At 34.2% G+C, this 24,570-nt stretch overlaps 1 protein-coding gene across 4 annotated transcripts in view; it reads left to right on the top strand.

Moving 5' to 3' along the window:
* The window catches only part of CACNA2D1 (calcium voltage-gated channel auxiliary subunit alpha2delta 1), a 513,049-nt gene that overhangs the window by 268,014 nt on the left and 220,465 nt on the right, over positions 1 to 24,570 (top strand). For all 4 annotated transcript variants that reach the window (XM_079931860.1, XM_079931859.1, XM_079931862.1 and 1 more), the window contains one exon: positions 1,588 to 1,647. In XM_079931860.1, the coding sequence (XP_079787986.1) occupies positions 1,588 to 1,647 (60 nt within the window). The remainder of the gene's footprint in view (positions 1 to 1,587; positions 1,648 to 24,570) is intronic.

The raw sequence follows: 24,570 nt of genomic DNA, 5'->3' as shown, positions 1-24,570 counted from the left end.
GCTGTCTAGTAGTTGATAAACTGAAACCATTGTCATTAAGCACACTGGAGAATTTTTCCTTTAAATTGATTTAGTTTAGGGGTTCTTAACTTGAGATTTCCCACTAGGCAGTATTTTTTAGTCATTGGTAATACCTATGTAAGAGTTTAGAAAAATGATTATAATATTAAAGAAGAGGGAATAAAAGCCAATACACTAATATAAAACTAGTCGAAAGGGATGTTTCCATTCCCCAGTGTGGGCAAGACTTCCACATCAAGAGCACACACTGAAGTATAGTTCATAGTGAAAGATCAAAAACGTGAATCAACAAACCACTATGAGATTATACTTTTCTAAAACCTAACCTGATCATTTCTATCTCCTAATAAATGAGTTTAATACATTTATTATATTTACTGATATACTTGTCCCATTTTGCCTGTCTCCTAGCTGTGTGGGGGGCAGGCCACAGGTGAACTCAGTACTCAAGGGACACAGTGTACAAATGGAATCTTAATTGTCCTTCATAGTTAGATAGCTGACGTGTATATTTGCTTACTGTCTGCCAGGCACTGTTCTAAGCACTTTATATATAGTATCTCATTTAATCCTTTCAACAACCCATGAGGCAGATTTTGACATTATTCCTATTAGAAAAGGGGAGGAGAGACTTAACTTCTCCGAAGTTTGCACAGCTGGTATGCAGCAGGGTTGGTATTTAAACCCAGGCAGTCAGGTTTCAAATCTGTTCTTAATCACTAAATGTTACTGTGTCTTGTGAAAGTTTAGCACACGGAGAATATGATAATAACACTGGAAAATACAAAGAGAAAACTCTAAAAACTATTAGACAAGGGGGAAAGAAAAGAATTTATCCACAAAAAGTCATTAGCAGGCTGACAATAGGCATGTCATCTCCAGCTGAACCTAACGGAATAACATTTTAAAAGTGCTAAAGGAAAATAGGTCAGGCTAGAATTCTCCAACGACTTTGGCATATAAGAGTGAAGGGGAAATAAAGCCTTTTCAGATGTGTGGATTATGATTGTTTGTTACTCATGGGTATTTGAATAAACTCTTAAGAATGTACTTTAGCAAGGAGAAAATTATTACATTTTTGTGGCTTTTGGTAAAAAACTAAAAATGCTATTAAGAAGGTGCCTCTACAGCACTTAGCACATATTTATTGATTCTCATTGTTATTTCATTTCCAGTTATATAGAAATATATGCTATAAAGGTATTTATGAAAAGCAATATTCTACTAGGATTAATATAGTGATCAAAGCTTTTTTTTAAAAAAAACAAATGAAATGTTAGTCATTGATAGAAAGCACTGGAAGTGGACACTACTGCCAGTGATGGCAGAGGTAGTAAACTTAATGGTATTCAAGAATACTACGCTATTTATATTACTGAAGAGTAAATATATATGTATCAACTTCAATAAATTAAAGTATTAAATGATTTAGAGTTTATGAATCACAAATAAGGAATCTCTTCTTTTTTATGTGTCTTAATAATTGATTTGAAAACCCAAGCACTATATAACAATTATGTATTCATGTGGTCATTTGAATTCTAAGATTTCTTATTTTCTTTCCAGCGCCTGGCTTTGGAAGCTGAGAAAGTTCAAGCAGCCCACCAGTGGAGGGAGGATTTTGCAGTAAGGACCCTTTTTAACCACTTGATTTAATAAGTACATCGATGTTTTGTGTTTGGATAATTATGATTTCATTTAAAATATTTTTTTTAGTGATGGACTCTTAAGGTATTATGGGACCAAAAACAGCTAGCTGTACTTTGTTGCTTTAAAAAAATACCTTGAAATATTCTTATACTCAAAGGTATTTATAAAATTAATAACAGAAAAATAACATTAAATTATAGCATTTGAATAATCTTTATAGGTATTATGAATATACTAATTGAAAAACAAGTGACATTTTTTAAGAAGTGACATGCATATTGTAGTCACTTTGACAGTGGGCAATGCAATTAAAGTTAGAACAGATGCATTAAAACCTCTTAAAATTTAACTTGCTCCACATTAGTTAGAAGTTATCCTTCGTCTGCTCTGGCCTGCTTTTAGAAACGTCGGCTGATATTAACTTCTGCACCTATTTTTTGATAAACTGCTTTTGTGCTCCAAGAGTCACTGGGCTAATTATACAAATTGCAGAAATTCTTCTTGTGATGAGTTCCTTCCCTCCTTCCTTCCTTCCTCCCTCCCTCCATCTCGTCTCTAGCTATCTGTTATATCTTCTTGCATCCATGGTACACAATGAAGAAGCCTGATCTTAATAGTTAAAATACTTCTGTTACATATTTGAATTGTATCATTTATAGTGAAAATCTCTTTAGTTTCTTTTATTTTTAACATCTTTATTGGAGTATAATTGCTTTACAATGTTGTGTTTCTGCTGTATAACAAAGTGAATCAGCTGTATGTATGCATATATCCCCATATCTCCTCCCTCCTGTGTCTCCCTCCCACCCTCCCTATCCCATCCCTCTAGGTGGTCACAAAGCACCGAGCTGATCTCCCTGTGCTACACAGATGCGTCCCACTAGCTATCTATTTTACATTTGGTAGTGTATATATGTCCATGCCACTCTCTCACTTCGTCCCAGCTTACCCTTCCCCCGCCCTGTGTCCTCAAGTCCATTCTGTATGTCTGCGTCTTTCTTCCTGTCCTGTCCCTAGGTTCTTTAGAACCTTTTTTTTTAAGATTCTCTCTCTCTCTCTCTCTCTCTCTCTCTCTCTATATATATATATATATATGTATGTCAGCATACAATATTTGTTTTTCTCTTTCTGACTTACTTCACTCTGTATGACAGACTCTAGGTCCATCCACCTCACTACAAATAACTCAATTTCGTTTCTTTTTATGGCTCAATAGTATTCCATTGTATATATGTGCCACATCTTCTTTATCCATTCATCTGTTGATGGACACTTAGGTTGCTTCCATGTCCTGGCTATTATAAATAGAGCTGTAGTGAACGTTGTGGTACATGACTCTTTATGAATTATGGTTTTCTCAGGGTATATGCCCAGTAGTGGGATTGCTGGGTCGTATGGTAGTTCTATTTTTAGTTCTTTGAGGAACCTCCATACTGTTCTCCATAGTGGCTGTATCAATTTACATTCCCACCAACAGTTCTTTAGTTTCTGATCAAAGAAAAATTCCAGACAGCTCATTTGGGAGATGTTAACCCCCCTCGCCCCATTTAAAATACGATTAGAGTTTGAGTGACGGCTTGATAATACTGTTCAGTTATCTTTGAATGTTTTGCAAGACATCTCAGATTTGAAGGTAAGAAAGTTGTGGTTCAATAGAACACTAAACTGAGGTTTAGCAGTTGACACTTTTACTTCATGTTTATGTGATTTTATTGTCTATCAAAGGAAAATATAGAAAATGATACTTCATTCACTAATAATATAGGATAACAGTTAAATAGTATTTCATGCTTGATGATTCTGATATTATTTATTTTTACTGTCTTTTCCACAAATTTATATTTCTTAAGTAAACTCTTAGTCTACTCAGTTGAGACTCTATTTGACTGTCAGTTTGATTCTTTCACCTGAATTGATCATATTGCTTGCTTTGTTGGTATCATGTAGGTACTGGCTTAATCCACAATTGTTTGTTATAGGTACATTAAGAAAGATCAATATGTCATCCATAATATATAAAGAAAAAATCAGCGATTAAGTTAAAAACACAACCTTTCTGAGTATAGAGGACAAATTTTAAGCTCATCCAGAGAAGATGTTACAGTGCAGTTTGTTGCTGTAAGGAAAGTAAACCTGCATTTTTTTGTGTGTCTTGAATAGACCAAAAACAGCCAAAGTAATTTATCCCAATAAATATCCATTCGAGAACTAATAATTAGTGACATTTACTTTTCTTCTCCATCTTAGAGGTGGCATAGTAAAAGCAGTGTAAAGGCATAATAGTTGTGAAGTTAGATGTTGTATTTTGCCTAGTCTTGGTATATAAATTGGCGCTGTTTTAGTTTAAATCCTGAGTACTTCTGAGAATCCAAAAAATCATTAAGTTCATCAAATCAGATTGCAGAGTATATAGATTCTATTGCTGTTTCAAAAAGCTTTTCTTGCATTAAGGGAATTTGGTAATATTTCATGTAGTCATTTATTGGTTGTATGTCTTTTCCAGCTTTCTAGGGAGAAGTGATGTGTTAAAAGTAACTTTACAAATAGGAATGTAGTATATAAAGTTTCCTTTCCTGGATATATTGGCTCATTAACACGAAGTTAACATTTTGGCAGTGATTTATTTTTCCTTACAAAAGTAATGGGTGACCACTGTAGATGACACAGCAACTCTCAGCGTGTGCTAGCCAGTACTCTATTTTACTGAATCCAAACCATCATCAATAGTAAGGGTAAGAAAGAAAAAAAGAAGCTAATTAAATTGTGATGCGCCAACAATTTTAAGCAGTATTCATATTTGTCGGATGTCAAAATGTGTAAAAATTTACCTTGAAACGTAACTCCTTTTATCTGTTCTCTCAGTGCCTATATCCAAACAGAAGTATTGCTAGGAAAAGTCATGCAAGAGGACAAATTCAGTTCCACAATGACACAGATACCATTACTAGATCTTCTATGGTTAAATAGAAAATACATTGTTTACCCAGTAAATGTTAGGAGTTCTTAGCAAATAGTCGTCACCCTGTGGGAGAATTCTTGAACAAATTCTGTTTTAAATTTCCCCTTAGGTCACCTCACAATTTATTTAGGACTTGTGAGTGTACTGATTGACATTAGAAGAGACTGTTAAAGGGAAAACACATTAGAGAACTTTAGAGCCCTGTCAACTCATTTCCCCAGTACCCTTCTTGATGGACTGTAAATGATGTTCACAGGACACATATCTGTCACAGTTTGCATGTTGACAATTGATATTTTCCCTAAAGCCTTTACCATAGCACTTCCCTTTGAAATACCATAGGTGATAGACAGTTGAGATAGTAGTGATTTTATATTTGAAGAATAGAACCTGAAAGAAGATTGCCTTCAAATTCAAATAAGTAAATAGTGCAAAAATAAGCGACCTTTTTCCCCTTTTTCCTTGTTTCTTTTCTGATAAACTAGATGATGATTCAGTTCATATACATACAATAAGGTTAAACATCCTTCAAGACCATAATAAAAATCAAATTCACGCATGGTTGGAAATTAGAAATCATCAACATTAAATGTCTCTTTATTTTGTGATTACATACAAAACAATCAGAAATTTTGTCAATATCTTAACCAAACATTTAAAAATGTTTAATTTGAAGTTAAATGCTGCCATACTCCAAAAGGTCCTTGTTTTAAACTTTATAAGCCTTTTATCTTCTAAGGCATTTAACTATGCATCAGTGCAATACTTCTTTAATGCCATCCTTTAATAATTTAACACTAGGATGATTTAGAAGGCAGAAATAATTTCCTAAAAGGTACATTAGCATTTCAAAATGAAATATAATATGCCGATTCTTCCCTCTAGTATAAGTAGGGAAGTTTCATTAACATTACTTAGGCAAAATGTTGATTAACATTCTGTACTCTGTAGTGTAGAGAAATCTCAAGAATAACAAGAACAAAAGGCAAAATACTAAAATGCTGGCAACAAGAAAGGGCTCCTGTAATTCACACTCTCCCTCAGCTCCACTCAATTCCCAATTGGATGTACAATTGAGGGAACAAAGGGCATACACTTTAAATGGATCAAGATTTATGCGGTCATGCATTTACAAGTTCAAACCAATATTTGTAAATAAGCTGTGTCTACCAGCTGCCTTTCAGGTCTGCATGCAACTTACTGGCATTAAAGGGCACCACTCATGTCACTTATGATGGACAAATTATTTTATTAAGGGCAGGTGGGAGAAGGAAAAAGGAGCTTGGAAAATTAATTGTTCTGCATAAAATAATTGCTATTATTTCTACTGAACAGATCTTTTCCAGTTGCTTTTGAAATCTCTTTTGATTGCATTGCAATGGTTGGTTAACTAAAGCAATTTTGTTTCCAACTAAGCCTGCGATATTAATTGTACGTACACATGTATAAACATAAGGGGTGCCTAATTTGTATTTTAATAAGTAGGATCTTTATGTATGGCTTATTAGCATCAGCTTGTTATTGTGAATGCTGAGTACAGACAGTCTAGAAATTGGGCAGTAAATAAAACATTTAAGGAGCCTTTTTTAGCTCCAGCTTCACAGAGAAACTAAATGAGATGGTGGGAATTTTTCTAGTGAAGTTGAATGTTATTGAGTGTTAATCAGGCTAATTTAATTCTCCTAATTGAGTTTTAATTATATACATATACTTTTTAAAAATTACCTTACTCAAATCACATTTTGAAATGTTGCTTTAAAAGTTGTACTATGTAGAATTTTGTGTTTATATGAGTTAAATTAATAGGCACTGGCATTCTATATTTTATTACTTCATCTATCCTAATCATTTCATGAAATAACATCACCTCTGTTGATTGCAGCACAAACAGTTGTGACTATGGGAACTAGGAAATCATACTGTATTTATTTTGGTTACAATGTATAAAGAGAAACACTATTCTAAATTATAATTGTGCAGGTTCAGGATACAGAAGTGCTGGCTTTTTAGGAATAACAAGTGGGGAGTACTTACAGACAATGGAATGTTATTCGGCACTAAAAAGAAATGATCTATCAAGCCATGAAAACACGTGGAGGAACCTAAAATGCATATTACTAAATTAAAGAAGCCAATCTGAAAAGACTACATACGATATGATTCTAACTATGTGACAGTCTGGAAAAGGCAGAACTATTGCTAAGGAAAAAAAAAAAAGACAATCAACCCCAAATGGAGACACATATGCTAAGCCCCACATCACCAAACCATGACTTAACTTACAGTTTCAACTCTCCTAGAAATGGAATCTTAAACCAATTGGTCAGGAATTACCTGATGAGCCCTAGTTAGGAATCTGCCTGATAGACCCCTGCCATCCTCTAAAGGACAGTAACCTTGCAGTAACCAACCTGCCTTTTTTGCCTGGTACAATTTCCTTTTCCCCACTCTCTTCTGCTGCAAAAGTCTTTCATTTTGTACAGTTCCTCAGAGCTCCTTTCTATCTGATAGATTGGATGCTGCCTGATTCAAATTGATTTTTGCTCAAATAAACTCTTAAAATTAAAAGAAAAAAGTAGGGGGGCGGCATTGTCTTAATGAATGATTTCATTAATGAATGATGTCTTAATGAATGATTATCAAAATGATTTTAGTCTCTAGCTGGATTTAGTCTTTCTTAGTTTCTACATTTGGTTGAATTGTCCTTTTGGAATCAAGAGCTTACATATTATGCAACAGTTCTTATGTAGAGAAACAATCAATTTTTTACTACTACTTTTTTTAAAGAGTTTTGTCAGTTTCTCCTCATCATCAAGATAGATGAAAAGGAGCCACAATGCAAAACTGATTTACCCTCAAATTGTGGGAAACCATTTTAGTAGAAAAGAGCCAGGCAAATTCATGGTACCATATTCTTTTTGCACATACATATAAATGCCCATGGTAAGAGCATTATAAGGTAGCAGAGTAGAAAATAGTAACCGTGGGCTTTAAATTATTAATTATCCTGGATGATAACCCCTCTCTTTTGTTTCTTATGTTGAATAAAAGAAGAAGCAAAATATTTATCCAGTAATTACCTAGCCAATAATCTTGGTTTTATTTTTAATAATGTTTAATATGTTCTAATGATCTTCCTGTTCTCAGTATTATTTCTTTTAAAACGAAGGTCACATGATAGCACATGATGATACATTAGAACTCCCTAAGTAAGACATCATGACAGCATGTCCTGGGATAATGCAAACTTAGATATAATTGGAGCTGGGTAAATTTCTTTCTTTCTTTTTTGTCCCGCTCTCAGGAAGGTAGAGAGGAGTTAGAAAGGGCAGGCATCTCTAACTTGGGAAATGCGGAGGTGGATGGGTCTTTATGTTTTTCAAATCTAATCTGCTGCCTCAGTGTCCTGGTATTGAGCTGATGAAAACATTGTTAAATTAGTGGGAGATTCCAGGAATTGCTGCCAATATTCTAAAAATTGTAGCCATGAAGAACACACAAATATCAATACCTCATTGATATTTAAGCTAGAGTTATTTATTGCCATCTGCAGGTATCAAATTGTAGTTGTCACAAGAGAGCTTTTGAACTTAGGTATTTCATTAACCTCTCTATAACTTGAGCTACATTTAATTAAAATTTTTGGACACCACTTATTTGCATTAAGGTGGGGTTTACTATATTAAAAATGTCTCAACCACAAAAGAACTAAAAAGATGAAGAAAAATGTATAAGCATTAAAAATTACTGCATAGTTTACAAAGATTTGCTCTATAAACTTTTGTCCACTTCATTTCCTTATTTAAAAATCTTCAGTTACTTTCCATTTAGCATAAATGATATACAGGCCCTTCATGATCTGGCCCCATCTTATTTTTCATACATTTCTACTGGAACATTTCCCCAGCAGCTATTACCATTCTCCTGAAATTCTGAGTCCCAAACAGAGTAAATTATTTGATGGTTCCCTAAGACAATATTCTTTCCTTCATCCTCAGACCTTTTGATAATCTCTGCCTAGAAATCTCTCTCATCTCTCCCCAATTTCCTTTTGGCTTTGATCCACCAATCTTGGATTTGTTGTCTGTTTTATATGGCCCTCTAATGTCTAGTATATATTCATATTCAAGTACGTACTCCCTGTATAATTTTCCTTTTTCCACATTTTTTCAGCACTAAAATGTAAACTTCCTGGGGATAAGAACTTTGGCTAAAGCATTACTAAAAAAACTGTAGTCTAGTACAATGCATAATAGACATAATAGTACAATGCAGTAGCCTATAAGTAATTTTTAAACTAAAAATAGTTACTTGTAGTGCTGAGGTATCTATTTTTATTCTAAATATTTATTGTCAATTTCACTGGAGAAATAATAAAAAAAAAACTTGGTTTAATGTACTTTTTAAAAGTCTGAATATATTTGCCCATAGCTGTGACATAGTTACAGAACACTGGGCTTGGAGTTATGCAAATCTATACTTCAAATGTTGGCTTTGCCACTAACTTGCAATACAATTTTAGAAAAATAACAGTCTTTTGAATATCAGTTTATGTAAAAACTCTTAGTTCTGTAGTCTCCACCAGCATAATTATTTTTGTAAGATGTTCTGTGCTTGCCCTATTTCCCTACGAAGGAAGATATTTTCTAGAAACCTTGTGGGTATGTCCCAGGTGTTCACACACAGGTTGACACAAGTCCCTAGATGGCTGTTTGCCTAGTCCAGCAAGTATCTGCCGGCTCCCATGACTGTGGTGCTCGATTTGCTGTCGTTGCTCCAGTGAAAGAATACCACTCTGCTCAGGCTGCTGTCAACTGATGCATCCCAAACTGCAAAGCACTTGAACTTGAGTCATAGTGTAGTCTGTGCAGAAAGAAGGGTGAATGACCCTATTTCCAGCCATAGATTTTTTTTCAAACTAGATAAATCATATTTTAATGTACTATTTAAAAAAGTCAAAGTTCATAAGAAAATCAGTGAACAAAATATTAAATTTATTTTTCTTTAAAAACATTTCATTGTGATAAGAGCACAACATGAGACCTACCCTCTTAACAAAGTGTACAATACATTATTATTGACTACAAGTACAGTGTTGTACAGTAGATCTCCACAGCTATTTATCTTGTGTTGCTTAGTTGAAATTTTATGCCTGTTGATTACTAACTCTCATTTCTCCCTCCTCCCCAGCCCCTGGTAACCACCATCCAGTCTTTGATTTTATTGACTATTTTAGGTAACTCATGTAAGTGGAATCATGCAGTATTTGTCCTTCTGTGTCTGCCTTATTTCACTTAGCTTAATGTCCTTGAAGCCCATGCATATTGTATTGTAGAATCATCTACTTTTTAGAGGCTGAACAATATCGTATTATATGTATATACCACATTTTTTAATATCCATTCATCTGTAGATGGACATTTAGCTTGTCTCCACATCTTAGCTACTGTGAATAAGGATACAATGAAAATGGGAGTGTTAATAATATTTCTTCCAGATCCTGATTTTAAGTCTTTTGGATATATATCCAGAAGTGGGATTGCTGGATTATATAGCAGTTCTAGTCTTAACTTTCTCGAGAAACCATACTGTTTTGTGTAGCGGCTACACCATTTTGGATTCTCACCAACAGTGTGCAAGAGTTCCAGTTTCTCTACATCCTTGCCAATGCTTGTTGGTTGTCTGATGGATTAAAGACTTAAAGGTAAAACCTGAAACTCTAAGACTTCTAGACCAAAACATAGAGGAAAAGTTTCATGACATTGTTCTTGACAATGATTTTATGGATATGATACCAAAGCATAGGCAACAAAACCAAAAAGAAACAAGTGGCACTATATAAAACTAAAAAGCTTCTGCACAGCAAAGGGAACAATCAACAGAGTGCAAGGCAACCATGTATCTGATAAGGGGTTAATCTCCAAAATGTATAAGGAACCCATACAACCCATTAACAAAAATTACAACCCTAGACAGTTTTAATCACCAGACTCTGAAGCTAGTTCTCATATTCTCATTTATTTAATTCTTCTCCCAAAGAAGGCAGAAGCACCTTTCCTTAGGAGTCTGTGAGGAGACTTATTTTTTACCTTATCCTCATTTCACTAGTGTCCCTGTGAACACTTGTTTATGTTTTTTTCCCCTTTTTAGGAAACAGTCAGTCAGCTTCCAGCAAATGAATGCATGAAAATAGATTTCTGATAATTTTTCAGCTTTAATCCTGTATTGTCATAGCTCATGTTCAGCCTGGAAGGCTTCTATTGGAAGACCTCATACATTTGTATTTCCAAAAAGTTTTTTGAAATTAAGTGAGATAGTTTATGGGAATACACTTAGCACTTTGAAAGGTCTTAAAAATGATAATTTTAATAGAGGAGATGCTATGTCCTAGATTTATTTCTTTTGAGAAGTTGACATATTGCTTTTTAATGATTAAGTGTAGCTGGTTATACCTTCTTAAGGAGGAAAATATACATTGCACATAATAGGCATTGGATGAATGCTTTTTGAATTGACTTAAACCCATTTTACTTACATTCCATTTATGTATTAAGACTGCATTGATGAAGAATGACTACATTTGGAAGTGACAAGTACTCAGCATGAGACTAACAAAATTTTTTGTTCTTATCGATGTTTGTCTTTATGTCTGTATGAAGTTCTGGTTTACTCGGTGCCTAAAACAGCCCTGGAAGATCTTTGCAGAAACAAATCAAAACAAACAGCTGTATCTAAAGAGATCTTTAGGGAGTACAGACACTAATACGTATTTCTATTTACTGTAGATCCTTTAGGACCGAGCCCTGGGGCAATAACTCTATTCTCAGAGATAATTTTTATCTTCAGAATAACATTAGATGTTGGAATAATTTCAACTTGATGGAATTATAGATATGTTAATGGCTTTGTTCCTCTTGCTGTGGGAAAGAGAATGTTTTAGGAATTGGAGAACTGGCCTAGAGAGCTTTTTTCCTAAAGGATTGACACCATAGTGATGAAACTTGGAGCTTTAAAATAAAGCAACAAAGTGTAAGATGCAGGCAATTAATGTAGGTCATGGGGTTTAGTCACTAGTAGGATACATTTTGACTTTGGGCGATACCTAGGAGAATTGACCATGAGAACTGAGGGCTTAGTACACTAATTTCAGTAGAGGGATATTATATTAATTTAGTTGGGTTTAGTTAATACCAAAATAGCAATAACAACAATAAACAGGCTTACTCAATCACTTTTTTTCTAAAATTATAATACCTTGTTTTTGTAAAAATGTTTTAATATCATTAATTAAAAATTAAAATGATATAGATAGCTACAAAAGAAAAATTAAAATCTCCCCTAATCTCCACAACTACGTTTATTCCTTGTTTATATTTAGTGAGTCTCATGATGTTCAATTTATCTGTTTATACCTTTTTTCCATGTATTTTTTTCATGATATACATACAAAATTCATAGATACAGTCATATAATAGAATGTACAAACTTATCACCAGAGAGTGTGTTCTATTTTGAATAAGTTAACATGTTTCTGTGTTCTCTCACTTTCTTCATACATCCCCAAATCTTATTAAATTATTACTTTTACATAAAGATTTGTCTTATGTTGTGTAACCGTAGTTTCCGCATTGTTAATCCTGGTTCTGGATCCTCCATTACTCACCTTATTTTTTTGTTTTTGTTTTCTCTTTAAATTCATAATTTGATTGAGTGGATTTTGTTGTGAAGTAGTTTGATCAAGAAGAGCCGTGAGATGCTTTAATTTCTGAGTTCTTATGTGTTAGAGAATATCTGAGTGTTTCATTTTGGACTTGAAGAAAACCTTGGCTAAGTAGGCATTTTTCCCACTCAAAATTTTGGGGTATTGCTTCACAGTCATCTGCACAGTCTGTCATTTTTAGTGGCTGTCAAGAACTCTAAAGCTGTTCCAGTTTTAGCCCCTGGTTTCCATCCTGAATTGACTTGATTTTTTTCACTGATTCTCTAATGATATATTCTTTGTTCTTGAAGTTGAGCTAGGAATGATGCATCTGATTGTTGATTGTTTGATGTCTTCTTACTAAAGTTGTAATTTCATTTCAGAGATGTAGATGTTTACTTTCAGCATAGTTTTGAATATTTCTGCATAAAGTTTTTTCATGATCTCTTTTTCAAGAATATTACTTAGTGTAAGTTGGGCCTCCTTTTCTGTTTTCCATAACTGGTATCTTCTCTATTACAGTTTTTAAAAAATATATCTTTATTCAGTTACATTTCATTTGGCATGATTTTCTGAAGGCTGTCTGGAATGACGGTCTTTTCACCTGCATCCACGTTTTGTTGTTTTCTTCGCTACATTATCTTTTTTGTATCTCCCAGTTTTCTCTATGTTCTGGCAGCTTCTTTGCCAACTTATATTGGTTTATAATCTAATCTTTTGAACTCCTTTATCTTTTATTTTCTTTCATTTTTTCCCCTGGCTATCTCCCTCCACCTCCTATCTTAAAGAGTAGGTCTACAATTTCTCTGGGACTCTGCCAAGAACCATGGATCTTAATTCTTTCTTTTATTTTAGGATTTCATATATTAAATTAGTTTCCTTTCTTCCTTCCCTTTTCCAAAAATGGCTAGGCACAGGTTCCTGAATCTTCTTGAGTAAAGTAATGTTTTGATGGAAGATGATGAAGTAAAGTTAAAGAGAACTCAAAGATACTTTAGGGCTTCCACTAATAAAACTGTTCCACTGAGGTGAATAGTCTCAGCTGTATTCCGAAATATGCTCTTTCCTTTGCACATTTCCAGTCAGTTTTTAACATTCAAGAAGCCTGTAAGATTTATGGTAAAAAACAATTAAGTCCTGGCTTTTCTTGAAGCAAGATGATGATTGCCATTTCTCTTTCTTACTGGGATTTATTTTCTTTTATGTTTTTCAGCTAGAATTTATTTAGTAAAAAAATAGAAAACTGCAGGTAATAGTAGTATTAATTACATTTTCAAAGCCAAAATAGGGAATGCCCAATGTAAGTGTTCCTGAAAAAATATATATCTAATTATCCACTTGATACCAGTTGGATATTATAAATGCTACTTTTAAACAAATTATTACAAAATATGATGAAGAAAAGAAAATACAGTGTAAACCAGTGCAAAGATAAAGCAGAAAATACTCTAAACAGAAACCCTAGTTACCATTTGCTCATGAGAATTATTGATTCTCAGCTTATAATGTGCTTCTGACTCCATAGGATATTTTGTTGTCTAGTATTCAGTCTAAAATTATTTTTTGAGCCACGAAGCAAGTCAAAGCCGTGATGTTTAGAAGCGGCATACTCTAATAAATAGAATTGCCAACCAAGGTGCCAGAAAGAGTTTGGTTTGGTTGTTTCCTATTGTGCGATTTTTAGCTATATAAGGTCTAAGCCACAGTTTCTTCAACAGTAAAGAAGGGATAATATTGGTACTAACAGCACAGAGTTATTCTGATACTTAATGAAAATTATGCATGGATGCCTTCACGCAGGTCTTTGACAAGTAGATTCAAGCATTTGAGATAACTGAAATTATCTTGGCAATCAAATTTACTTTTCTTTAAAAACTTGGCTTATATTCTTCCTGCTTGGTTTCAGGTGCCATCATTAGACACACATCCTGCCATCCTCAGACACCTTTAACATACACATAATCAGTACATTTGATTGAGATCAGTTATTCTTGCAAATGTGTTGTTTCTCTTTTGAAACATGTTTGTAAAGATAAAAAAAAAAAAAGCCCACTATGAAATGTTAAATAAGGAGGGCAGTACAGAATCAAAATATCCATTTTGATAAATTATATTCTTGCTTTGAGCAAAATATACTTTTTTTTAGCACAGCTATTTTAAGCTCTTAAAATGTATGAATATTGGAATCCCATTATCTTACAGCTTACACTCTGTAAAATCTAATAAATTTTACATTTCTGCCCTTTTATTTCAAAATCTTAACTGTTTTTCATATTTCTTTGTTCTGAGGGTTTTTGATTGTGGAATAAAGAGCATTCATTAAACTCAGGAGAGATGACAGAACTTAAGTTGTAATCAATCTGAAATATATGTTTCATGGTTGCTAAATTCTTTTTTCATCATCTTTGTGCTGAGTGAAAATAACCAAATCATGTACTCAAGCTGGCTTAAGCCTGTTTCTTTGACTAGAAGGGTAATGAAACTACCTGTCAGAGAATGTCAATGTTTCTGTTATTTTAATATCATAGATGTTAATCTTAAGGCTTCCCAGAAGTCTCTAGTTTTTACAGAGTTTTATCTGAAATTCTGATTCATAAAGTTATTCATATGATAACCTAGATTTTAATCTCAGGTTTCTTCTATCTTACAGACTTTTAGTTCTAAATTCTGATTCATAATTAGTTACCAGTTTGTGGTGGCAAGGGGAAATGGGGGAAAACATGAATAATTTTAATGCATAAATGAGTATTCACATTGTACGCCATTTTCATCAAACCCTATTTTCTCATCTGAATGAACACAGAATAAGCACGAAGAGTTGTGGAACTTTAGAACATTGGATTCTCTGGCACTGGAAGCTTTGTATGGCTTACTTGCTGTTGTTTCCTTTCTCAGTACTCTCAAATGTCAAGGATATTTCAATGATGATTATGAATTGTCTTGAGTCATGCCATGTGACTCACAGAAAAATACAGCAATGACAAGAAAAGCCAAGGTCTCTCTACAAAAGTACCGCTTGGCCACGTTGAAAGCTTTGTGAATTTAGAATGAAGATGGGCAATTGTACTATAATTCATAGCTCTGCTTGAGTGCCAAGGAGTCATATCTTTCAACAGCTTTCAAGTTCTTCAGGACATGTAAAATTCAAGGTTACTGTTGAGCAAATTAAATTCATCAAATACTTTGACTTCAAAGGGTATAAACATCTATTGTGTGGTTTGAGAGAAAGTCTGTTGAATCATGTTAGTGCTAGTCAATTTGGTAACACAGAAACTGTAAAATTTAAGGAACTTTCACAACATTATGTTTACAGAGAAAAAGTTCAAGCATATTTTCATGAAAAAGTGAAATTTAATTAGCTTTCCATTTCAATTCCCCTCTCCATCCCACTACAAAAGAAGAAAGAAAAAAAATTGTGATTAGTAGTGATGGGTAGCTTGGTTATTACCTGTTACTTTAGATTGTATACATGAGTCTCTTTTTTTGGGAGAAAGATGGATTTATTTACTATTATACTAAAAATTGTAGTTCTTAATTATGCTTTTTAAGAGGTACAATGAATGTAAATGGATATATATATATTTTAATTAAGAAAAAGTAGGGTAGCAATATATTATTTGGGATGATAGAGTACAAGTTGATTACCCAGAAAATCTGGGAGAACTGATGTCTAAGTAGCTTGCAGATTGATTTCTGGGCTTCTCCCTCGTTAAAAAGTGATACATGGCAGGAGTTTAGCTGCTTTCAAGCTTCCCTGCAGCTTTATTTGTACCAGGCAGTTTGGTTACAAACGGTTTCCTGCTGGGATACCTGATACCAAAAGTAAAACCAAAAGGGCAGCAGAACAGGTAATTAAATAGGCATTAATGGTGTTGATTGTCACTCAATTTAAAAGCATGGTTTATTGAATTAAAGCAACAGTGTGGGCAGTTGACTGCATAGTGTGCCCACATGTCTTGTGTAAAATTATTTTTTATAATCTTGCCAGTAGGTATTTTGTAATGACATCTTGGTATAATTTAATATTTTAAATCTTACATATTAGCACCAAGTCTTTAATGATATAAAATTCATTTGTTTTTAAACCTGCTTTTTTTTTTTAAGTAAATTGAAATGTCCTAACAATTAGATGAGGGAGTAAATAAAATATTAGTAATACATGAATACTGACAGTGTATAAACAAATATACCATGCTGAATATATTTCTATCCAAATATAATATTTTGCTTCTGTATTTGAGTTTCTCCTTAACTTTTAGCTGTCTGTTTAGGCTGCCCTCTAGTGAAATATATAGTAATGAAGACAGTAATTTGTTACACCCTGTTTTCATGCTGGTGAAACCTTATTTTCTGTACCCTTTCCCTCTTTGATTATCATTTTCCTCTTTATGTCATCTGCATTATACTTGGGCTTGCTGGCAATAATCAGTTAGGGAGATTTGGAGAAGCACAGAGACCAATTTAGAGAAAATTCTAGCTTTGTTGAGATAATTTCCTTTTGCTAATGGCAAAAAAATACCATTTCAGAAGCTCACCAGGAAGGAACGTTGTTATTCAGAAACTGAGAGATTAGGATTTGGTATTCCCAAACTAAAGATGCTTGTTTGGTTTATTATTATATTTATTAAACATCCACAATTTAAAAATATATAGTATACTAGTGTGAAATTAGTAAATGAAAAAATGATGTTCATTTGCTCTAGAGGAAAATAGGGAAGCTTTGGTGTTACATAGATCTTGATTCCAATTCTATTCTGCTACTCACTAAGTAACTTTGAGAAGTTGGCTTACCTTCCTGAACCTCCATTTCCTCATCTGTAAATTATAATGGTATACATATCTTTTTTAAAATAAATTTATTTATTTTATTTAATTTTGGCTGCATTGGGTCTTCGTTGCTGTGCGCGGGCTTTCTGTAGTTGTGGTGAGCGGGGGTACTCTTCGTTGCAGTGCATGGGCTTCTTTTGTAGCGGAGCATGGGCTCTAGGTGTGTGGGCTTCAGTAGTTGTAGCATGTGGGCTCAGTAGTTGTGGCTCGTGGGCTCTAGAGCTCAGGCTCAGTAGTTGTGGCTCACAGGCCTAGCCGCTCCACGGCATGTGGGATCTTCCTGGACCAGGGCTCCAACCCATGTCCCCTGCATTGGCAAGTGGATTCTTAACCACTGCGCCACCAGGGAAGCCCTACATATCTTTAATATTGGATATGAACATTTCATGAGATAGTGTAGGTTTCCATACTAGATTGTCAGTAAATGGACATAACATTATTATCGTTATTATTGTTTATATCATGTTTTACAAAAGATAGCTCTACGAAGATTAACTGGCATTTATTTGTTGAATCATGTTTTATACATCCTTAAATTCAGTACAAGTCTTTTCAATATTAGGTGAGCACGCATATGTGCTTTATGTGTTGTATCGTTCTTTCCTCTACTGGGATGAGAAATCAGTGCTAATAATCTTGGGTTCTCTGTTCTCCTCTGTACACGTATAAAACTCACACATTTCTTAAGAAAATATTTCACTTAAACTTTTGTGCTGGCAAATGTACAAAAAAAATCTTGAAAGAATGATATTAGATCATTGTCTATTGTCTATATATACAAATATATAATACTATGTGTGAAGGTTATGGAAACAGAGAGAGAGGGAGACAGTGACTATTTGAAGAATCTTTCTGTGTTTGCTCAGAAAACACCTTTGAAGACCTCTGCCCACTATAATTTTCAATGTTCATCAGGCTTTGGTGACAGGAAGAACCTTATGACTCAGGGCAAAATTTCATTTATCCCTTTCATCAGACAAGGAGAATGATGCGACTTCCTTTCTCCCAGTCTGTCAAGAAATTCATGGCTAAATTTCATGCTTAATTACAGGATTATGGGGTTCTATAACAGTTATCCTTTTTCTCCTTCTAAGTTTTTAAAAATTATTATTGTTGAAGTATTTATTTTAACTGGCCTGTTGAATAGGTGTTTTGCAATTTGCTCTAAGAATGGAATTATATGTCTTAGAACAATGATGCTTAATGGGGGTTGGTGGATGGAGAGAGGAATTCAGAAGAATCTCCATCAAAGCATTTCAAATACAACTTTCTTGATATCCCTACACAAAATCCAGTTATAAATCAATGGCTGGTTAATTAAAAATCTATAAGTGGTCATACAAACATAGATGAAAGCTGTGGTTGAAAGTTTTAAGGCACTGGAATTTGTGAAAGTGATGTTTTGCCACAAATAAGTTTATATTATACAGGTAGAGACCCAATGGTCTATTATACTCTTTTACATAATCTGTCATTTTTATTTTTTAAATTTTTATTTATTTTTAATTTTTAAAAATTTTTGCCTGCATTGGATCTTCGTTGCTGTGCGTGGGCTTTCTCTAGTTGCGGGGAGCGGGGGCTACTCTTTGATGCGGTGCGCGGGCTTCTCATTGCGGTGGCTTCTCTTGTTGTGGAGCACGGGTTCTAGGCGCACAGGCTTCAGTAGTTGCAATACTCGGGCTCAGTAGTTGTGGCTCACGGGCTCTCGAGTGCAGCCTCAGTAGTTATGGCGCACGGGCTTAGTTGTTCCGCAGCATCTGGGATCTTCCTGGACCAGGGATCAAACCCATGTTCCCTGCACTGGCAGGTGGATTCTTAACCACTGCGCCACCAGGGAAGTCCAATCTGTCATTTTTAGAAACTGCTGTATGTTCGAGTCATTTAAACGAAGAGTGAGGAAAAATGGTAAAATGAGCAAAGTTCAGTTGTGTTATTCAGCAACTGTCTTATCCTTACAGAAATACAGAAATTTACAAAATCTTAAAAATAGATTTATATTTATTTTATTAATTATGTGTAATTTATTACTTAGTTCTTTCCAACTTGCTTTGTTTTTTTATACATGACTAGTTTGCCTTTAGTTTGGAAATTGTGTCCAGAATTTTTATGGCAGATGGTCCTGAGTCCTTTTCATAGACTAGCTAGCTTCCTAATGATCTTAACAAAATGACCAATGGCAACAGGATGAGCATTGCTTAGGGGTGGCTTAAAACACTTAGTTTACAGGTTCTAACAAGTTGTCAGCCTTTTGTGTACTTTTGACAACAGGAATGTCCTCGGTCTGGGAAAGTTATACCATTTAACCTAGTGTGGGAGTTTAGAAGGTCAAATAAACTATAGTTTGAATGTGTGTAAATACCTGACTTGTCAGGTCATGGATATCAATTTAGGTGATCTGTGGGATTGTAGATATGACAGCCATCTTTCTCTAACCATCAAAAATTAACATACTACTGCTGTTATGAATGCAGCTGTTTTGATGACGTCTTAATGTATTTCAAAATGAGAATTAAATGAGCAATACCAGATAAATATATATGTAAAGTTGAGAATATCATTGAAGCATACAATGCATTTGATTAAGGATTTATTCCACTTTGCAAAAGAAACATTCCTTGGCCTTCCTGGGTAGTTAAGTTTTCTAAAGTCTGGAGCAGTTTGTAATTTTGATGTCACTCCTTTGAGATCATTGTTCGAAATTTCATTTCCAAGCTAGTGTTCAATGATACAGCATCCTTCTCCCCTCCAAAAAAATTCCTGCAACACATTAACTTTTTAAATTGTTGGTAATAATATAAAATATACATAAATGATATTATAGTATCTTACAAATTAGAGTTGCCAGATTTAGCACATAAAAAGACAGCATGCCCAGTTACATTTGAATTTCAGATACACAAAATATATATCTCTTTTGTATAAGTTTGAACATTGTTTTAACTAAAAAAATCCATCATCAGAAATTCAAATTTAATTGATCTCTATTTTATCTGGAAAACTATATTTTAAATACTAACATTAAGTTCTTAAATGAAAATTCTTAGCTCAACCTTTCCTCAACTTCCTATGTTTATTATTTCTTTTTTTGCATAATCTCCAAGCAATTTCTAAACAATACTAGTTCAATCATATAACAGTAACTTTTGTATCATTTATTTGATAGTGAATGGACATTATGTATATTAATATTTATCAGTTTGATTAGTCATTTTTAGGTTTATCTTGCACTCTGTTGATATATAACTTGAAAAATTTACCTTTAAAATGTAAAATATAGAGGATAATTTCACTTGATCGGCTTTCAGTTTACTTGTTCCTCTTCGGTGTTTCTAGAGCTGCTATTTTTACCAAACAAATAATCCACGAAAGTGGCCAAAATATACAACAGATTGGAGGAAAAAACACAGCCTTCTAATTTTTTAGGGAGGAAATTGTGTCTGTAAAGGTTAATTGGCTGCTAATATATTCCATTCCTACTTCTCACCTGAGTAGTGACTTTGAAATATCTTTATTCTTTAAATGTAAAATATTTTTCATACTGAGTTTCTTATGTACTGGGAGAGAAGTCATTTTGATCAAAAGATGAGTATGTCGATGTGTTCCTTTGTTCGGTAACACATCTGGAAGCATAGTTTAAAATGTAGACAACTCTATAATTGGCTTGGCTTTTCTGCAGGATTTCTGCTCTCCATTGAAGTGACACCAGCATCTTATGATTGAAGTAACTTCATTTAGCCAAGTCCTTTAGCTGGTCAATCTATCTTTTTTCTCAATTTTTTGTTTAAAAACTATCTAAATTTTATTATTTACACTTAACCAAGATGAATGCCTTTTTTTATTTTTAGGACATTTTTATTTGCTATTTCAACCTTCTCTTATACTATTCTATTTATGTAATTGCATCACTGAAACAAATATACTTTGGGTACTTAAGTAATGGCCTTGATTATAGTTGTATAAAATAGTCTTAGAATAATTTGAATACTACAAAGTAATATTATATATTATTTATATATTATCTAATACATCCTTAAAATTTCAAAGTTCTTTCAGATAAATCATAACATTATCATTGCAACCCTTTGAAGTTGGAGTTCTTTGCCTAGCTGAAAATGAGAAGACAAAACAGCTTTGGCCATACTACCTTATTTGTTTGCTGCCACAGGGTAAGAATTGGACCAAGGAATAGAATTCTGAAAGTATGTCTGAGGAACGGAGCATGATCCACAGAATTCCCTTTCCCTGTCCCTCCTTTTAAAACTTTTGGACAATAGATGAAATGCAGTATACAACTTAACTAGGACTATGTTGGGAGTCTTTTGGATTACTTGAGAATCTTTTGGATTGTGGCTTTCATAAATTAGCACTTTAACATGTTTTAATTAGAGACAAGTTATATCTGAATCAGTGAACAGTTTGAATTTAAAAAGCTCTTTGAAATATGACTTAAATACAATTACTGAAACTAGGCTAATGAAGTATAGGCTACTAGGAATTTTTTGTTTCTTTCCAAAGCAATTATATATTATTCAAATGGAAAGGAGTGCTTCTAAAATGTCAGAAATTATTCCATTTATTTCTTCTGCGGTAACCTTTCTTTCTTTGTACTGTGAGCAAAATTATTTTCACACAAAGGTAGTTCAAATTATTTAAACTGTAATCTGTCCCCTAGAAAAAAAACACTTTCATTTCTACTCCAGTTAAATGCAAATGAATGGCGTTCCATTATATTAATGAAAGGTAGCAGCGGTTGATCTGGAGCAGTTCATTTCTGCCATAATGGAGAGATTGCCAGACTTTGTGTGGTAGGAGGGAAGGGGTTGATTTAAGCTAGTTTGAGGATGCTTCTTTCTCAACACATCCCTCCTCAGAAGCAGAGTTACTGTTTTTCAGAGATGAATGAATATACTTTGAGTTGACATTTCAAGACATAAAGAAAAATAATGATGTTGCAATTCTTCTTTTACATGTTTCTACAGAAATATGTCAGAGACATTTCCAATGGCGGGGCGGGGTGGGGAGTGGGGAGAAGCAGCTTTGCCTTTGTTTTTTAGAATCGAAAGATGTCTCTCTGAGTTCTGTTGGATGTTCACATGAGAAGAGAAGCAAATCTATCAAAGATTCACTGAGAAAAATAGATGAGCACACAGCTCCTAGGTCTTATGTGACCTAAAGAAAAACAGTTACTTAGTGGAAACATCAAAATATATAGATGGAAGAATTCTAAAGACCAAAGTTGTCAAATGACTCAGCATTTTACAGATGAAGAACCGAAGCCTCAGGAAGTCATACTGCCAACTAGTCAGTGCTTAAAATCATTTGTTGATTTAGCCACATGCTTTGTAAAACACTCACATTGAGCCACATTTCTAAAACACTTACTATGTGACTCTGGTAGAGGTTGGTTCCCTGCCCACAACTACTCAGCGCACACACACAGTTGTATAGCTTCCTACTCTAAGCACCTGCAGATATTTGCTTGAGGGCTTTCTGTGGTGGCAGGAATTTGCAGAACACTTCCAACCAGTGATGACTGGTGTGGGTGAAAACTACCAGTCTTCTCACTCTTTGGATATAACAGTGTTGAGCCATGTTGTAAAGCCTCCCAGCAGTTCTTGGAGGAACTTTGTTGCCCATCTGCTTTTTAGAACACCATGTTTTGAATTTCTTCAACTCCATGTCTCACTTCTCCACTTTGCTAGTGGTATTTGCTGGGATCAGCTCCCCAATAAAACCTAGTTTTAGTGTCTGCTTCTGGAGAACCAAACCTAAGGCAGTGCTAGAAACCTGTCCATAAGGAACTCGTCTGTGGAGGATAAAGATCATTAAGCAGAGGAGGGCAGGCTTGTCCAATAGTCCCTGGCACCTAACTGTGATGGGCCTGTAGCCACACGTTGAACCCAAAGATAAGGGGAACTGTCTGTCCCCTCATAGGGCTCAGACATGTGGACAGAATATAGTGTGGTAAGTGTAAGGACTGCAGAAGGGGTTCTGGCTGACCTTTGGATCAAACGTTCACTCCTTACTTCCATGTAACAAACCAGTAAGGTAGCTCCTGTTGTTCTCCCTGATTTATAGAGGAGAAAAATATCAGAAGGTGCTGTGAAAAGCATTAACAGGGATGCCTAATTTTGACTTGAAGTGGGAAAGCTGGGGAAGTTTTCCACAACAAGGAAAGCTTCCTGGATGTAATTTAGGTATGGAAAGAATTTATTCCAGGGTCCCAGATAGGAAGGACGGCATGTTCTGGTCTGCTCTAGAATCTCTCCCAGACACATCTTCCCTTTCCCACTGTGTTTTCTACCTGTAAGGGGAGCCAGGTCATATACATTTCATTTCACTCTTAGATCTCCCCTTTAGCATTTTTCAGTGTTTAGACTTCCTAGTTTCATCTTTCTATATAAAGTTATCCATTTTTGAAGTTTGTAAATCTCCTTTCTACTTTAACAAGCCACCTGGCTTTTAAGAATATTGCCTCATAGAGACTTAATCCGAATACAATATCCAGGCTATACAATGATGTGTTTGTATTAGCCAAAATTTTCACTGTCTGAAAATAGTGAGGAGTTGGGATGGAGGGGAAAGAGGGGTGGGAAATCCAACAAGAAATATGATACTGAGATACAAGGTTAATTAAATTTTTACCAATTTATTATTTTCAAGAAGATCACAGCTATTGTATATCCAAGGAATTTTGTAAAGTTTAAATGATATATGTAAATGCCTGTCTCATAATGGACACATGACAAATATCTCTTCTTCTCCTCCTTCTTTCCCATCCTACATAGCCCCTCAAATCCAGTGAAAGATGAGTTAAATTGATGTAGTGATTACCAATTTACTGTTCTTTGAAGGTCTGATTTTAGCTGAATTATTTTATATTCAGTAATTCAATGGCCATAGTGTAAGTCTGTATATTTTGCTTTAGCATGAGAATATTCTGAAGTTGATAATGATTAATTTGGAAAGGGAGTGCTAATATTACGTTTGGAAAAATTAATACAACTCTATTACTAGGACATCATATATTGTTATGATCAAGTGCTGTTAACTTTGATCATGAGTCAGGAAAATCTGTGAGTTGTCTAAATCAATAGGAAGAAGCATAGAAAATGGAATATTTTGGTGGATTAAATTTTAATGTTTTAGTTGATTATACCCCAAGCTTCATTAGAAACACAGATAAAGGAGATTAAAGCAAGGTCCTCGGTATTAGAGATATGTTTGTTCAATTCTCGACTGAGTTTCCTGGGAGATTTGGTGGATGAAAATAACATATTTATCTTCTTATATTCTACTTTGGCTTTTATCCTATAGTTTAAATAATATATTTATCGATATCCTTTGGGACACTAAAAAAGCTTACAGGCAGATTCTTATTAAAGTTTATCAGATGCAGAAATAAATTGCTATA

The sequence above is a fragment of the Stenella coeruleoalba genome (genome assembly GCF_951394435.1).
Source record: "Stenella coeruleoalba genome assembly, chromosome: 9".
NCBI lineage: Eukaryota > Metazoa > Chordata > Mammalia > Artiodactyla > Delphinidae > Stenella > Stenella coeruleoalba.
Note: the sequence above shows the minus strand (reverse complement) of the source record. Positions and strands in the feature narration are given on the sequence as shown.